Source organism: Eubalaena glacialis, chromosome 2 (genome assembly GCF_028564815.1).
Source record: "Eubalaena glacialis isolate mEubGla1 chromosome 2, mEubGla1.1.hap2.+ XY, whole genome shotgun sequence".
Taxonomy (NCBI): domain Eukaryota; kingdom Metazoa; phylum Chordata; class Mammalia; order Artiodactyla; family Balaenidae; genus Eubalaena; species Eubalaena glacialis.
Window position 1 is genome coordinate 11712337 of NC_083717.1, and position 16473 is coordinate 11728809.

Below are 16473 nucleotides of genomic sequence, written 5' to 3' on the forward strand. Positions count from 1 at the left end.
GGCTCTTCCCCAGCCCTCTCTAGCTAATGAATCGGTGACAGACGCAGCCAGAGTCCCAGATGGGGAGGGCAGGCAGCCACGTCAGTTACCTCATCCACATACCTGGAGTTCTGCCATGATTTTGTCTCCTTCTTCTTCCTCCTCATCCTTTGAGGAGGAAGTAGTGACAGGTGGCGGTGATGGGGCCCAGGCTGAAGCAGGCTCCTCTGCTGGACACTTCGTGGCTCTAGCCTGCAGGCTTGGTCCAGCATCTTCACTGCTTGCCTGAGAAAGATTCAAACCACAGATACTGGCTTAACACCCCCAGGTGCTGGCAAAAGAGGGACAGATCGCAAAAGAACACACGTTCTGTCACTGCCTGGTGCCCTGGCTTCCTAGCTCTTCAAATCGAGCTGAAAGGCTGCTTTGTCTACTTGCATTTAGTTTGGGTTTTTCTTTGCCCAACGTTGTCATTTTGGCAAACGGATTGAAGAATTATAATAAGACTGTAACTTAACTTCAGTGCCTTTAAGAAAGGCCCTCCTTGGAAATTGTATTTTACATTTAACATACATGACAAAACTTGCCAGGTTAAGTGGAAGTTAAAGCTCTCTGAACCTATTTCTGAAGACTCCCACAACTATGTTAGCTAATCTCAGTTACCTTTGTAAGATGATCTTTCTTTTGCTTGCCCGTCGGGCCCCCGTTTTCAATCTTAGTGTGCTTTGCTGGGGGAGTAGCTGGTGATTTGCATGTCACATAGTTACAGCTAAAAGTCAAGTAAGGATAAAACTCCTGGTGCTGAGTCTAGTCCTATAGCACTGGCTGACATTTTCCCATCTGTACAATTTTGTGCAATGGTCATTCCTTACACATGTCTTAAAGGTGCCTGAGAGCCTAGTTCAGTGCCACCTTGGAACACAGTGCCACCTAGTTCAGTGGCACTTCCTTGGAGACCTAGTTTATTCTCTACTTCTCTTCTCTGCCTCACTACTTTTTATGTTCTAAATGAGAGCAGAGAAGACTTTGTCTAAGGGCAGCGTCTGAACCCAGAGACCAGTTTACCAGGGCTTCACCCATCAGACCTTTGTGGTGGCATTCTCCTTCCTGCTGGTGTAGACCACATCGCCGGACCTCGTGGTGGTGAGCCCCGATCCTGGCAGGTAGCTCCTCCGTGGAGGTGGGGGAGGACGAGGCGGGGACTTAGCCCCCAGCTTGTCCAAGTCCTGTTCTGAATTTGGAGAGTCTTCTGGAAAACAGTGTGTCATTGCAAAATCATCTTTCGCGATAACATCCAGAAAGCCCAATGAATTTCTAGAAACTCGATGCAATCTGACTTAAAAATTTCTCTATTCTCTCCATAGTGCAACAACTGAAAATACAGGCCCTGAAGCCTGACTGGCTCGAAGTCCCAGAAAGGCCCTGCACAAGTTAATTAACCTCTCTCTGCCTCAGTTTTCCCACCTGTTAAACGGGTATTCTAATAATATCATCTCCACCAGGGTGTTGTGAAGATCAAATGGGCTTGATATACATAAAGCATTTAGAAGAGTGCTTGGCTTATAGTAAATGCTATGCAAGTATTACCTATTATTATTAAACAAATCTCTTGTTACCCCAAAAAGTTGAGTGTTACTTGGAGAGATGAAGGGTCAGAGCTCCCTGAATGGCTTCCAGAGCCTTCATCCCTGAGTCTAGAAAGCAGTGTTGGCAGGAAGGATTCATGTAGAGGAGGTTAGAGTAGAATCTGGCCCAGGAAGAGCCAGAGGCAGATGGGGTCAGAGGACAAAGTCAGGGAGAAAGTGGATCTTTTTGGTCACGGTTATGTGGTTAGAAAAGGTTCTCTGCTAAGAAAAGGAGGCAGCAAATGCAGAAATGAGAGAATTATAAATCAGTATTGACACCAAAGGTTAGGAGATGAAGCTGTCTGCTGAGCTTTCCCCAGAAAAATGCCCCGAAAAAGGCATTTCTTTCTCAAAACGCAAAGAGCTTCACTCCTGCCCTTTACCAACATTCTTCACTTCAGCCTTTTACCAACACTCTACCTAAGAGCTCACAAAAGTAAATTTCTGGTAAAACCAGAAATTCGGGATCAGAGCTTCCAGCTGGCCTTTGTCCCAACTCTGGGGACACACAGGCCTGCCTGGCCTCCCAGGAGTGTGTGTGTCTTTTCTGAGCAACTGAAACAGTTGTTTAGAGGAGGCGCTTGAGGACTTCCTACTGAAAGCTGTAACAAAGATTTGGCTAAGTCATCAGGGTGACAAGCCAGTGATTATTTGTAGTGGGCGGTTCCTGTCTTATGCAGAGGGTGCCGGGTTACAGGCCACCAGCACCACTGGGACGTGTGTCTTGTCCTAGGCCAGCAGCTTGGCCTCGGGATGGCTGCCTCTGGGGACGGGCACAGGCTGATGGGCCCTGGAGGTGGGCTCTGGTCTCCCTCTCATGTGTAATGACAAAGGCTCCCTCTCTGACCAACCTGAGATACACTGGGCTGCAAGTAAAATAATGTCTTTGTCCATAATTTTAAGATCAGAATAAGGCACATGGTTTGTAATTGGTTAAAGATTTAGCAGGTTGAGTTTTTTAACAGCTTTTTTATATTATTATTGACACACTGATGCTTAATTTCCATAGTTTTGGTTGGTTAAATATACCATCTAATAATTTTGATTTAAAAAATGCGATTTCTCCTTGTGATCTAATATCCCTCTGGGAGCTCATAAAAGCTGACGTTTTCTAAGAAAACCTCTCAATTTAAACGCAGGTCTCATATTCTCCCAGCTGGTTCTGTGAAGGGTCATAAATTCGTAGGAAAGGCAGAAGCTGGGGAGCTACATTTTTCCTTAGTGAGCATTGTTCTAGATTCCTAACGCAGAACACAGTTTCCCTACTAGGTTTATAACTAAAAAGTAGTAGTCAATAAAACAACAACAACAACAAAAACTAGTAGGGAGGCTCTAGGGACACCTGGGGCTTGTTTTTCCAATGATTTTTTTTTTTTTTTAATTTATAAGGTTTTTAGGAAGTGAGAGATTGGTCCCACTGGCCAGCATGTGCCTATGTGGGTGGCACCACACTGACCCGAGGGTGAGCAGCCCACAAAGCTCTGGTAGCGCCTTACCTGAAGGTTCTAGCTTGTCCACTGGAGCATCGCCCTTTGGCTGTGGGCCTGAGGCTGGCGGCATCTCCAGGTTTGGAATCGACTTCATAATATTGGCCTGGGCTTCTTCTAGGAGCTTCTCAAATTCTTTTCCGTTATAGTGGTCCAGATTTTGCCTTTTCTCTTCCCATTTCCTTTCTGCTTTCTGAAGGACAACAGCAAGTAAAGAAAGTTTTGAGATTTCATGTCGGGGCGGGAGGAAGTATAACACTTGGTAAAGTGATGCTCTGGTTTCTGTGTCCAGGGACACTTCTGCACATCAGACAAACCTGACCCTTGTGCTGTCTGCTACATGTTTTAAACAGGCTGCCACTGAAGCCCAAGTGGTATTCGTTCACAGAGAAGCAAGCTCAGAAACCCAATCGTTCATTCATTAAATTATTACTGAGCACTTACTACATACGCTGCCAACACTCATGGCAGGGACACAGGGACATATGCATTCAAAGGCATGTATCCCATAACTAAGGTTTTGTTTTTCTACACTGAGTTTTCGTTGTAGAGATGTTCAAAGAAACAGAAACAAACACCGAAACACTCACTAATCCTATGTCTTAGTTCCACTGCTGTCAAAGAATTGCTATATGATCTTCTGGGTCACATTCTCCTGGTTACAAAATGAGGGGTTATTGAGATGATCTCTAAGCTCCATCAAGTTCTACAGGAGGGAGAAATATATAAAATGCATTTTTAAATACCCGTACATTTTTTTAAAGAGCATTGTCCTGTGATTTTGAGATGCCACGTTAACCATTCCAGGAGGACAGAGTGGAAATGAGCACCAGCATTCGTGGAACCCCATAATGTCAGAACTGGAGAAGACCCCGGAGATCACGGAATCAATATATTTCCCACACGAGAACACTGGGGCCCAGTGAGATGAAGGGTCTGCCTGAGACTCACTCTCTATGAGTAACAGCCACCACTGTCACCATCCTTATCCTCCTCTGTTTTTCCTTCGCAGCATTTATCATCACCAGAGCCTGGGCTTGGTCCCTTCTGTTCACTGCCAACCCCAGAGCCTATGAAGGCCTGGCACATACTAGGACTCAGTAACATCTTTTGAGTGAATGAAGCTCCACAGCAGAGCTGTCAGGAAGACTCAGGCCTCCTTATTGTGGATCAGAGCATTTCAGAGATGACTTGTAAGTGTGCTGTCAAAACTTACTTAAAATATACACGTAACAATGGTAACTATGCCTAGTGGGTTCTCAACAGACATTTTTAAATAAAAGAATCATCCTACTGACATCCTTTAAATGTAGAGATGTTTAAAGTGGCAGATCCACTAATGTGCAGGAGGAAATGTGTTTTTGGTCCCCTCCCTGACCCTGATAGGCAGAATCATCATCAGCCAATCACATTCCACCCCATCTTATGCATTTTGTAAGCAGCTAACTTGGATTAGGGGGCACAGCCACTGATTCTGGAGCAGAGGGGAGCTACCTAGTGTTCAGAGGCCCAGTGGCCATGACTGTGGCCTTAGTGCTTTTAAGAGGTCATCTCCTCCTGAAACCAGAGTTATCCACTGCTGACTTGCAAGAGAGGCAGGAATGCTTAGGACCAGGTGCCTAAGGACACAGTACTGAGTGGAGGAAACATTTTAGGGAAGAGGAAGGAGAGAGCCAGGGAAACGCAGTGTGCTGCTTGAGCACCTACACCAGCTCTTGATGAAAAGAATATTTAAGAACACAGCAAGTTTTCTCTCTATATTGTGTGACATTGAGACCTTCTTTCTCCTTCCTTCTGAGACTTCTGTAACAACTTCCCATCCTGCACCCTTAATTTAAGACCCACTACCTTAATCTATTCTGCATATTGTTTCCAGATTAATTTTCTGAAGATGCCATTTTTTATCATTGGTCCAAGCTACAGCATTTCTCTGATACCCACGAAATGAACCTTGGCCCCATGGGACTGGTGAGTAAGCTGCCCCAAACCAGCTTCCAGCCTGTTTTGCCAGCCTTATCTCCTCTTTCTTGTTCCACTTAAACTGGTTTATCCAAGGTCCAGCCTTTGCCCCAGGATCCCTCTGTCCTAGAATGTTCTTACCACCCTCTGCTTACCCAGATTCTACTTCATTTTCAAGGTCACTGGCACACCCTCCCCAGCTCACACTGGCTCGGGAGGGCTGATTGTCACCCTTCTTCCCACCAGCATGGTCAGTGATGTCAGCGATGGTGGGAGTCTTTCCACCACAGAAACTGGCAGATACTACAAATCAGGCTTCTCCCATCAGAATGCCGGTTGTTAAACACTTAACAGCACACCACTGCCTCACCTTCCTACAGGTTGGGTGCCTGACCCTTGTCTGAAATCTGATGGCCTCTCTCTCAATCTGGCCATTGAAACCCATTTACAGTTTAAAAAAATTGATATGTATATAAGATAGAAAGTTATATATATTTTTGATTAAAATATAAAATTACATATATTTTTGATAATATATTTGATAAACATATATCTTTGATACATATATGCATTATCTCCATAACCAGACTGTACACTCTTGGAGGGAAAGGACCACATCCTTTCCTCCTTTACGGAATTATGAAAAATGGAAATAGGACTCTACCTCGATAGACACTGCCCTGTTCTTGGCACTCACACTGTGGATTTCGTCCATGAACAGGCTCTGCACGGAGGAACCATTCCCGGGCATCTGCGGGGACTGAAGAGCTGAGGTCACCTCTTGTGTGATAGCGGGAGGGCTGGCCGGGTGAGGCCCGGGCCCCCCTGGCAAGTGCTGGGCAGGGTTCAGCAGCGCGGAGGAGAGCTGGGATGGCTGGATGACCACAGGAGAGCTCTGAGCGTGGTGAACGGTCAAGGGCACCACTTCCGACTTCACATCGCCGGGGACGCCCGCACCGGGGAGGGGCTGGCCCGAGGCGCGGGGAGCCTCCTCCTGGGCCTTCAGGACTTCTGCGGCCGTGGCCTTTTCCATCACGACATACTGTGCGGCCTGGGCTGCGTCTGTGCCTTTCAAGAGCCCATCAGTGACATGCCTGGGAGAAACCACACACAGCAGCATGAACTGGTGAACTAGGTAACGTGCATTTTAGTTGTATGGCATGCCTGAGTGCTGTGTCATCCCAAAGCCAGGCAAGATTTTGTTGCAAAATTAAGACATTCTAAAACCTGGAGTAGCAGCTTAGAGTTGAGGGTTCCCATAGCAACCTAATTGCCTCCTAGTTATCTCTGGCAGCTGCTTTCCTACTTTTTCCCTCAGGACATGGTCTGTCTTTCCCTTTCCACGTGCACTGTTGTGTCCAGACTGACGCAGTCCCGTCACTGTTTGGGGGGTGGTGACATCAAGTGGACACATGATTCTAACAATAACTCCTGCACCGGATCCAGGCCTGGGCAGCTCTCATAGATGCTAGGTTCTAACCCAAAGCTTCCTAAACCCTCCATTCTCTCCTCCTTTCACTGCTACACATCTTGGGAGGGTGGTTTATATGCCAGTTCCTTTTGCTTTGCTCTTCCTACAGCTCAGCCTGGTGCCATCTGGCTGCCCCACCTGGACCTGACCAGCCTTTCTGCAACATCAAGAGTGACTTCGAATCTAACCGCCGGGTTAGTCCTCCTCCTCCTCTGCTTTGGGGGCGGGGGGTCATTTGATGCTGTCTGTCTGTCCACCTCCACCCATGGTCCAGTGGAAAAGACATGACCTTCGGGGTCAGACAGGCTTGTGTTTGAGTATCCGTTCTACCATGTTCTAGCTCTGTAATGCCGGGAACTTCACCTTTGTGAGCATCAGATACTTTTCTGGAGATTATTATAATGATGGTGACGATGCTGGTGACAGTGCTGTTCAATGCCTTCCTCAGGGCTGGGTGCTACGATCAATGAAGTTACATGGAAGACTGTCACACATGGTACTCGACCCATAATTTTTAATTAGTCCCTCATTCCCTTCTTAGCAAAATGCTCTTTTTTTTTTGATTTGAAAGAAGACATTGCTTTCTACGACTCTCCTCTTCTATTCACTTCTTTGTTTCTTTTGCTCTTTACCTACCCCGTCCCTTCAATCCCAAATCCCTAAGGGTCTCTTTCCTCCTTTCCTTCTCGTTCTATCATAGTCATCACTTCCATTTTCAGTAATCATCTTCATGAAGGCGACTTCCAACTCTAAATCTCTCCTCCCTCTCTCCCTCCGAGTTAGGCAGGGACTCCCTTAAACTCTGCCTCTTGAACTTCGGTCCACATTCTAAGTGCCTCATGGGCAGCTCTGTTTTGCTATCCTTCCAGCACCTCAAATTCAACACATACCAAATCCCTTCAGCATCTTCCTAAGCCGCTAAGTTGCTCTGAATTGTGACTGTCACCCGCTCTGTCTTCTCTATCAGGCACCAGGACATGTGCCTGTCCTTGGGGTCGTGCATATTCCTACCTTCCTTCTTGTGTCTTCCACAGTGCTGAGTACAAAATGTTATACGGGAAGGATACCAAGAAAAGATTAATAGTATAAAGGCCTGTGATGGCAGCTAATATTTCTTCTATTTTTATTGTTAAAGTTACTTAACTGGCTTTATCTATCATTCTCACCACTGAGCATTTATGGGACAAAAAGTCCTATAACATTCAAGACACACAATCCCATCTTTTTTTTAGATGGAGATAAGATAAATATCTCCAGCTTCATCTGTGCTGGCTCTAAAATTTTTTAAAAATTGTTTTTCAGGGAAGAGAAGGGAGGGTGGGCAATGTTACCAGCCAGCCTGCTCCCTCTTTAAACAAACACTTAATAAGGATGGTTTGTTTTAGGCTTTATGGGTGGGTTACCACATTTAGGTAAGAGCTTAATTAAGCATTCTTTGAACATATTTCTATCCTACTGGAAGAAAAAGTTCACTCTGGCAATTTAAAATGAGTGAACCTATGAGAAAATGCAATTCAGGTACAATTTCTTCCTGTGCCCAGGCAGATGAGGGCTCCCCAGGAAGAAGACATTGTTGTTTTAATCCAGATGATTTTTGGCATCCTGGAACTTACACAGGTGATTACAGAGTGCTCTGTAGTGTCAGCATCTCAGAAGAGGTTCTTTTTGAGGCCACTGTTACTAGAAAAATCTCACTTGCTCCTTATGGTTAATAATTCATCTAAAAGTCAACTGCACATTTAACATATGTCTCCTACAAACCTGATCAAAAGATTATAGTGATTAAAATTCTCCCAAGAATTTATATGTTACTTCTGCTTGTGACCTGCTCTCAAATCTGGTCCAAGATCTAAAGGGTAACATCTCTGTAATTTCCAAGTTCTACTAAAAAAAAAAAAAAAAAAGGAAAATTCAGGACTGCCACTCCTGGGAAGTGGTTCATGTGTGGTAGTCGTGTCTATTTCCCACATGGGCAAGGAAGTTTTATAAGGGCAGGGGTCCTGTTTGGTTTATTATTATATTCTTGACACCTAACACCACCAGGGCTGGAGCAGACAGAACGTCCAAATACGGCTGACTGCCTGGCTGTGAGATCAGAACCAACAAGAAGTCTGGCGTCAAACCATCAGTTCTCACCCCAGCCCCGCCCCCCACCAGCCCCGTCCCCCGCCAGCCCCGGTCACCTGCGCAGCATGGTCAGGGCGTCGGTCATGCCGCGCACTCTCTGCAGGAGGCTGTCCAGCCTGTGCGGCTCCTCCTTCAGAAACCGCACGGCCTCCACTTCTATGCGCAGGATGGCTCGCATCTTGTTTTGTAAGGTTGGAAATTCTCCTGTGGGCCAAGAGCAGCTGGTGAGCTGCAGGAAAAAGCCAGAGCAGCAAGCCCCCTGTCCCAAGCCCCGACTCTGGACAGGGTTGACAAGCGTGGGGTTCACCCACCACAGGGCAGCTCACGTGCCTTGAGGCCGAGCTGGGCTCAGCATGACCTGGGCCAAGGCAGAGCCCCCAGGCCTGTCATTTCCTGCCTGTATGTCTGGGATAAGCTCACGCGGCCCTTGGGTTGTGTTTAATGAATTTGGTACAGGTGCCTGGGGCACTGTAAGAGCCCAGAGAAGAGAGATGGTTCTTAGAGTCATTCAGTCCTAAATATTACAGCCACCACTGAAATATCAGCTCCCAGAAGACAGGGATGCTCGCGTGTTCTGTTCAGTGATGTATCCCAAGTGCCCAGAACGGTGCCTGGCACACGGAGGTGTTGGATGAGTACCTGCCCATGTGCACGAATGAATCCTTCACTGTCTGATGGATTTTCAAACACCCCAGGAAACAGGCTTCAGACTTCCCCCCCCACAAGGAGGACACTCACCTTTCAGGGAAGCTACTGCCTCTCCCACCTGGTGCAGGAGGAAAGCCCCGTCTTCCACGTCTTTTAGAGTAACCATGCGGCTGGCCAAGGCAGAGTCCTTCTTTAAATCTTCAACGAAGTCTTCCAGGTCACTGGGGGGAGCGCAAACCACAGATGGCGTGAACGCTGGGCCTTCAATAAGGACCGTGCAGGAGCAGGGGGGCCCCTGAGCCTCACCGCCCGGCCTCCCCTCCTGCACCGCGTCCTGGCCGCCCCCTCCACGCCCATGGAGGCGATGGAAGCAGCTGGCACAGGGGTAGCTTCGTTTGGCTTAAGATATTCTGCTGACGTATGAGGCAGGTGCGAGGCCGTTTTCCCAGGGCTGTCCACGGGGAGGCCCACCACGGGGAGGCCCAGGTTGGCCGCCTGGCTGACAAAGGACCCACTCTTCGTTTTCAGTGTTGCTGATGCCAGCTAAGGGAGGGTGTGTGCACCCTGCGACATGACAGAGGAGAGAGAGGGACGGAGGGAGCCAAAGGAGGAGCCCGGATTGCTTTAGACCAGGCTTCTCAACCTTGGCACTTGGCCTTTGGGGTGAGGTAATTCTTTTCTGTGTGTGTGTGGGGGGGGGGGGCCTGTCCTGTGCACTGCAGGATGTTTAGCTGCACCCCTGGCCTCGACGCACTAGGAGCCAGGAGCAGCAACTATATGCCGACAAACTGGACAACCTAGAAGAGGTGGACAAATGCTTACAAAGGTACAACCTTCCAAGACTGAACCAGGAAGAAACAGAAAATATGAACAGACCAATCACAAGCACTGAAATTGAATCTGTGATGAAAGAACTTCCAACAAACAAAAGTCCAGGGCCAGATGGCTTCACAGGCGAATTCTATCAAACATTTAGAGAAGAGTTAACACCTATCCTTCTGAAACTATTCCAAAAAATTGCAGAGGAAGGAACACTCCCAAACTCATTCTATGAGGCCACCATTACCCTGCTACCAAAACCAGACAAAGATATCACAAAAAAGAAAATTACAGCACTGATGAACATAGACATAAAAATCCTCAGCAAAATACTAGCAAACCGAATCCCACAGCACATTAAAAGGATCATACACCATGATCAAGTGAGGTTTATCCCAGGAATGCAAGGATTCTTCAATATCCACAAATCAATCAGTGTGACACACCACATTAACAAATTGAAGAATAGAAACATATGATCATCTCAATACATGCAGAAAAAGCTTTTGACAAAATTCAACACCCATTGATGATAGATGCCAGTAGCAACTTCCCCTACTTGTGACAAACAAGAATGTCTGCCAGCACTGTTAAATGTCCTTGGGGGAGGGGAGGGGAACGAACTTGCCCCTGACCGAGAACCTCTGGTTTATACCAACTGTCCTGTCAATAAGGATTGAGTGTCCTCTCCAGGCTATAAAGAGAAGAAATGATCACAGATCTGATTTCTGGGGTGTGTGCACACACTTACACACATCTCTTAGGGTACTGCCAGTTCCAATAGAACTAAATTAAGGTCTCCTACTTCAGCAAACACACCAATAATAACATCCTGTCGCCTCGGCCCATTAATAACCCCACCCCACCCTTGCAGTTTGCCTGTAAATCCAACAATAGAAAAACCCCTCTTAAAGAAACAGGAACAGAGCTTTGATTTGAAGACCCACTAGGTGGCAGTAAGCGAACATCTATTCCACCGCCAGAGCCTTGAGTGTCGTCGGGTGGGCAGCAGGTTGAGAAAAGTACAAACTTCCAGTTATAAGATAAATAAGTACTCGGGGGTGTAATGTACAACACGATAAATATAATTAGCACTGCTGTAGGTTATATATGAAAGCTGTTAAGAGAGGAAATCCTGAGTTCTTATCAGAAGGAAAAAAGTTTTTTTTCTATTTCTTTAATTTTGTATCTTTATGAGATGATGGACACTCACTAAACTAACTGTGGCCACAGTTTTAAGATGTGTGTAAGTCAAATCATTACGCTGTACTTGAACTCTTACAGTGATGTATGACAAGTACAGCTCAGTTAAGCTGGAAGGAAAAATAATTGGCAATTCTATAAAAATATTAAAAGGCTATATTTTTTTAAAAGAACTTTTCAAGAAGAACATTGAGATGTAGTTGTAGACAATCATGCTGTCACAGAAATGTTTCAGACAAATAATAGCCTTTTTACTTCATGGTGGGTGATTAACTGTCTATAAAAGCATGAACTAAATAAAAATTTAGAGGCTACTCTTCAGATGATGCACAGTCGTGAAATTTCCTTCTTCAGCAGAATAATAACTCAAACTGATTTCTTCCTCTAGACTGCTACTGAGAGGGGTATTCTAATTTTAATCAGGCACATTGGGTTGGCATCTGAGGTGACGTAAGCTACAGCTCAAATATCAACTAGGTGATAGAGGATAGTACTCTCCATCATGTTGTAGGCTTCTGGTGATTCTGGTCATGAAAAGAATTTGGAAGCTGCTCCCTTACAGTCCCATTTTGGGAGGTTTAATCTTTCCAAGAAACAACAGAATTACCTATATACAATGGAATACTACTCAGCCATAAAAAAGAATGAAAATTTTGCCATTTGCAGCAACATGGATGGACTTGGAGGGCATTATGCTAAGTGAAACAAGTCAGAGAAAGACAAGTACTGTATGATATCACTTATAGGTGGAATCTAAAAAATAGAACTAACTACTGAATATAACAGAAAAGAAACAGACTCACAGATACAGAGAACAAACTAGTGGTTACCAGTGAGGGGGGGAGGGGGGAATGTAAGGGGCAGGGAGTGGGAGGTACAAACTAGTGGGTGAAAGATAGGGTACAAGGATGTATTGCACAACATGGGGAATAAAGCCAATATTTTGTAATAACTATAAATGGAGTATAACCTTTAAAAATTGTATAAAACATTTAAAAAATAATTTTAGAAAAAGGCTTTATGAAACTCAAAAAAAAAAAAAAAAGGATTACCAGCACTAGAAGAACCCACGCAAATGATTATTCATTATACTAAAAGGTGAAATTGTTCTATGATAAATCTTCATCGCGTAACAAAACATACATTAACATAAAAGATGGGCCGGCCCCAGTGACTGGGGTGTAATAAAACTCTGCTCATTTCAATAGTGGGATTTGATAGATGCTTTCAATAAGAACCTCATAGAAGATGGGTAACATTCAAGGAAGCATCTTTCATTCTGGATCAGACATACTTTACATTTAAATTCTTCTTTTGTGATTTTAACGACCGTTGAATAATAGGAGGATAATTTTGGCGCTGTGTTATTTTGGCTATTAGTTTTAATTTATTGCGATTAAATGCAGACTTCCCGTTTATCATTGGATTGTGCCACTGGCTTCTTTTAATTTTAGGCGTTGCCAAGCCCTATAGAACAGTGTGATGCTCCGGCTTCAAAGAGACTAGCTCAGACTCCCAAGGACTGTTGAATTTCCTGGGCCTGGATGGAGGGGCACTAGCCAAGTGTCCATGGATCCCCAGAACCAGCAAGAGCCCTAACCGTACACAGTAGGTGCTCGATAGAGAAAGAGGCTGAGGACACCGTCTAGGAAGGGCCTCCTCCTTGGCAAAGACAGGCTTGCCTTCCAGGTTGAACAGCTAAGCACGCAACAAGGGACCGCACTCACCACAACTTCCGGACGACCCTTTCCTCTTCGTGCAGGTATTTCTGCCTCTCCTGCTCCACCAGGACCCGCTGTCGCTGCACAGGGTCCTCCAGTCTCTTCAACGTTTCAATCACTTTGCTGCTGATTTCCTGCTCAGCCTTCCTCATCATCGCCCTCAGCAGCTCCTGGTTCTGCAGCTGTTGGACAAAAGAAACCACCCTCCGTTGGCTCTGAGGGCTGACACGGGGGTGCCGGAGCTGCCTGACAGGCTCCAGGCGCGGGTTTGGATAAACAGCCCTGCAGCTGAATCTCTCTTTATTTCAGTGAGAGAGGGAAGGGAGCACAGACCGTATATAATATTGCGGCTTCAGCCAACATCCGAGTTTTAGCAGCTAACTGACAACCAGACGTCCACGTCCCTGTCTGCAAAAAAAATAGGGTCCTTTCTGTACGCTGGTAGTGGCATCCTGGCAATGGGTGTAAAGTCTCACTGACATGTTTTCCTAGGGAGAGCCAAGAGTACCAGCTCTGGAGCCAAGCTGACTTTGGATCAAACCCTAAACCCTCTCCCGGATGCGCTCTGAGACTTTGGGCACATTCCTTATCTCTAAGGATGGGGATTCACTTCCTTTGCCAGGGCTACTCTGAAAATTAAATGAGATAGTGTTTGGCACAGAAAGGTACTCAACGAAAGTTCACTGGAGTGTGGACTATTTCAGCGTATCAGTTAAAAGAGAATCTGTGTCCCTCTTGTTAATGGGTCCATGGACCAAATGCCCTGTAATCACAGACCATCAAAACACAGTACTTGAGGAGGTGGCGGAGGGAAGGAGTGGGAGTTTGGGATGAGTAGATGTAAACTAGTATATATAGGATGGATAAACAACAAGGTCCTACTGTATAGCACAGGGAACTATATTCAATATCCTGTGATAAACCATAATGGAAAAGAATATATTAAAAAAAGAATGTGTGTGTGTGTATAACTGAGTCGCTTTGCTGTACAGCAGAGATGGGCACAACACTGTAAATCAACTATACTTCAATAAAAAAAAAAAAATGAAAAACTCCCAAAACACAGAACTTGATGTTGACGGTGGCAATGATAATTTCCAGATGAGCCCAAGGCTCTTGGCAATTAACTAATTTCCCTGGATTATACGTAGCTTGCTTGCATACATAAGACCACAATTTCCATATAATTTTCCATGTAGTTTCCAGAGCACTCTTGTTTCTCACCCCCAGAGTACAGGATGTGTGAGTCTGAATCCAGGCTTCACAACAATCTAGCCAAACACTTGAGTCCTGTTTCCAACAAGGCGTTAAGTGCTTTCCTGGGGCAGGACAATTTTCTGACAGCACATACATCAAGTGAGTTCATTCAATCAGCCTCAAAACCAGTAATCATATTATACCTATTATATTAGCTAAGGTTCCCCTGAAATTTCAATTAGCTGTTATTGTTTTCTTCGTTTTCTGGTTTCGTGCACCGTGTATCACCTCATAGGAATAATGATGCCTCTGTCAACTGTCCATCATCTGTGCAAACAGAGCGGAAATACCATCTGACCGTGTTACCTACCACCCGCTTGAAGCCTCATCACGGCTTCCATTTTCTCTGAATAAAAATAAAACGTTTCAACACGAACCACTCAAGCAAAACCACCATCATGTTCGAAAATCAACATGGCACCACGATCAACTGGCCATCCAGAGAGAGACTGCCTGGGTTCATTTCCGAGTTTTCCCACTTAGTGGGAAATTAGTGCGGTTATGTTACAGTAAGTCCCCTACACACAAATCTTCAAGTTGTGAACTTTCAAAGATGCAGATGTGCCCCTGTATGCCAACTGTTGTGCTGGACTACTGTACTTTTCAAGGTACTGTACTGTAAGATTAAACATGTTTATTTTTTGTGTGTTTTTGTTTTTTATGTATTATTTGTGTGAAATGTATTATAACATTATACATATTGTACATATGTATACATATACATATGCTTATGTATACATATACATAAACCTATTACAGTACAGTATTATATAGCCGATTGTGTCAGTTGGGTACCTAGGCTAACTTTCTTGGACTTACAAACAAATTGGACTTATGAACGCACTCTTGGAACGAAATGCATTCGTATGTAGGGGACTTACTGTATTAATCTCCCTGTGTCTCTCCAAAACAAAAAAAGGGATAGTAATAGTTCATATCTCACAGACTGGTAATGGAGCTTTGAGAGGCAATAAAGTGCTTGCAGTCATGCCTGGCACAAACCGAGCTCTCGGTGCAGATGACCTGTTGTTATCAGAGGGCATCACCCTGGGGGCGGGACCTGCTGGTCTGTCTGGGAGGGAACCAAATAAAAATGTGCTGCCCTTGGGTTACCTCCTCTGTATGACTCATGATTGTGGTTTCACACTGTTCTTGCTAATAATATCTTTTTATTAAGGTCTTAAAAACAGTCAGTCTACTGCTGAAAGGCAACACGTTTGGAGACGATGCACAGACGGCGACTTCCCCCTATGCTCTCTGCAGCTACAGCTCTGCCCACAAGGTGTGGGGCAGGCTGGCACTTTCCCACATCGCCAGCCTCCTTGCCCTGTGTGCAGCTGGCACTTTCTCTGCTGTAGCCACAGGACCATCCTTTCAGTTCTTCTGATTGCCCAACCTCCTTTCTGCCACAGGGACTTTGCATGTGCTACTCCCTCTACCTGGTTAATTTCTGCTCTCCACAGAGTCTCCAGGACACAAGTGCCTGGCACATGGCAGGCATTCGATAAATATTTGTTGACTGCGTGAATTGAGTTAAGCAAAAATGTTGGTAATAACAGACAATGGAGTATCCAAAATCCTTTCCCGGATGGTAGAAATGTGGGGTGACCCATGGGCTCAGCTATGCCTTGAGCTTGGTGCTGATGCCCTGACTTGCTCTGACTGCAGTTGTTAAATACACACAGTAACATCAGCTGTTATCAAAATGGTACGCTCAAGTTCAATGCCATGTGTCAGATCCCACAGACCTATTTCCTTTGGGGGTTGAGGGTGAATGGTAATGGATACGTAAGGCACAAATAAGAAGACAATTAAATGTGTCCAAAAATGACTGATGCCGAGGTCCGTCCCTGAAAGATTCTAACTGGTCTGAGATGCAGCTTTGGCACTGAGAATTTTTTAAGACCCTTAGATGATTCCGATGTGCCACCAAGGGTGAGCATTGTGGTCTAAGAAAAGGGCTCAGGAATGGACAGATGACGTCACTGTGCCATGCGCTGTGTGGCACGGCCCTCTGCACCTAACCCTCCTGCCCAAGTCTCACAGACAAGCTCCAATGAAGTTATGGTCCAATCAGTGCATATTGACAGTGGCTATGAAGCCGGAAATTATTGCTAGAATATTTCAAATTCTTAAAATTGAAATTTGAAAGATGGGAGAAGTGAGGCCCTGAGAAG

The 16473-nt window shown here is 45.4% G+C and overlaps 1 protein-coding gene across 16 annotated transcripts in view; it reads right to left on the reverse strand.

The window, feature by feature from the left end:
* KIAA1217 (KIAA1217 ortholog) overlaps positions 1-16473 on the reverse strand; it is a 516301-nt gene that overhangs the window by 28232 nt on the left and 471596 nt on the right. For 12 of the 16 annotated variants that reach the window (XM_061178680.1, XM_061178687.1, XM_061178663.1 and 9 more), the window contains 7 exons: positions 13046-13221; positions 9387-9517; positions 8705-8852; positions 5715-6144; positions 3101-3284; positions 1065-1228; positions 103-264 (listed from right to left, as the gene is read on the reverse strand). In XM_061178680.1, coding sequence (XP_061034663.1) covers positions 103-264; positions 1065-1228; positions 3101-3284; positions 5715-6144; positions 8705-8852; positions 9387-9517; positions 13046-13221 — 1395 coding nt within the window. The remainder of the gene's footprint in view (positions 1-102; positions 265-1064; positions 1229-3100; positions 3285-5714; positions 6145-8704; positions 8853-9386; positions 9518-13045; positions 13222-16473) is intronic. The other 4 variants (XM_061178637.1, XM_061178707.1, XM_061178734.1 and 1 more) reach the window with 2 other exon arrangements.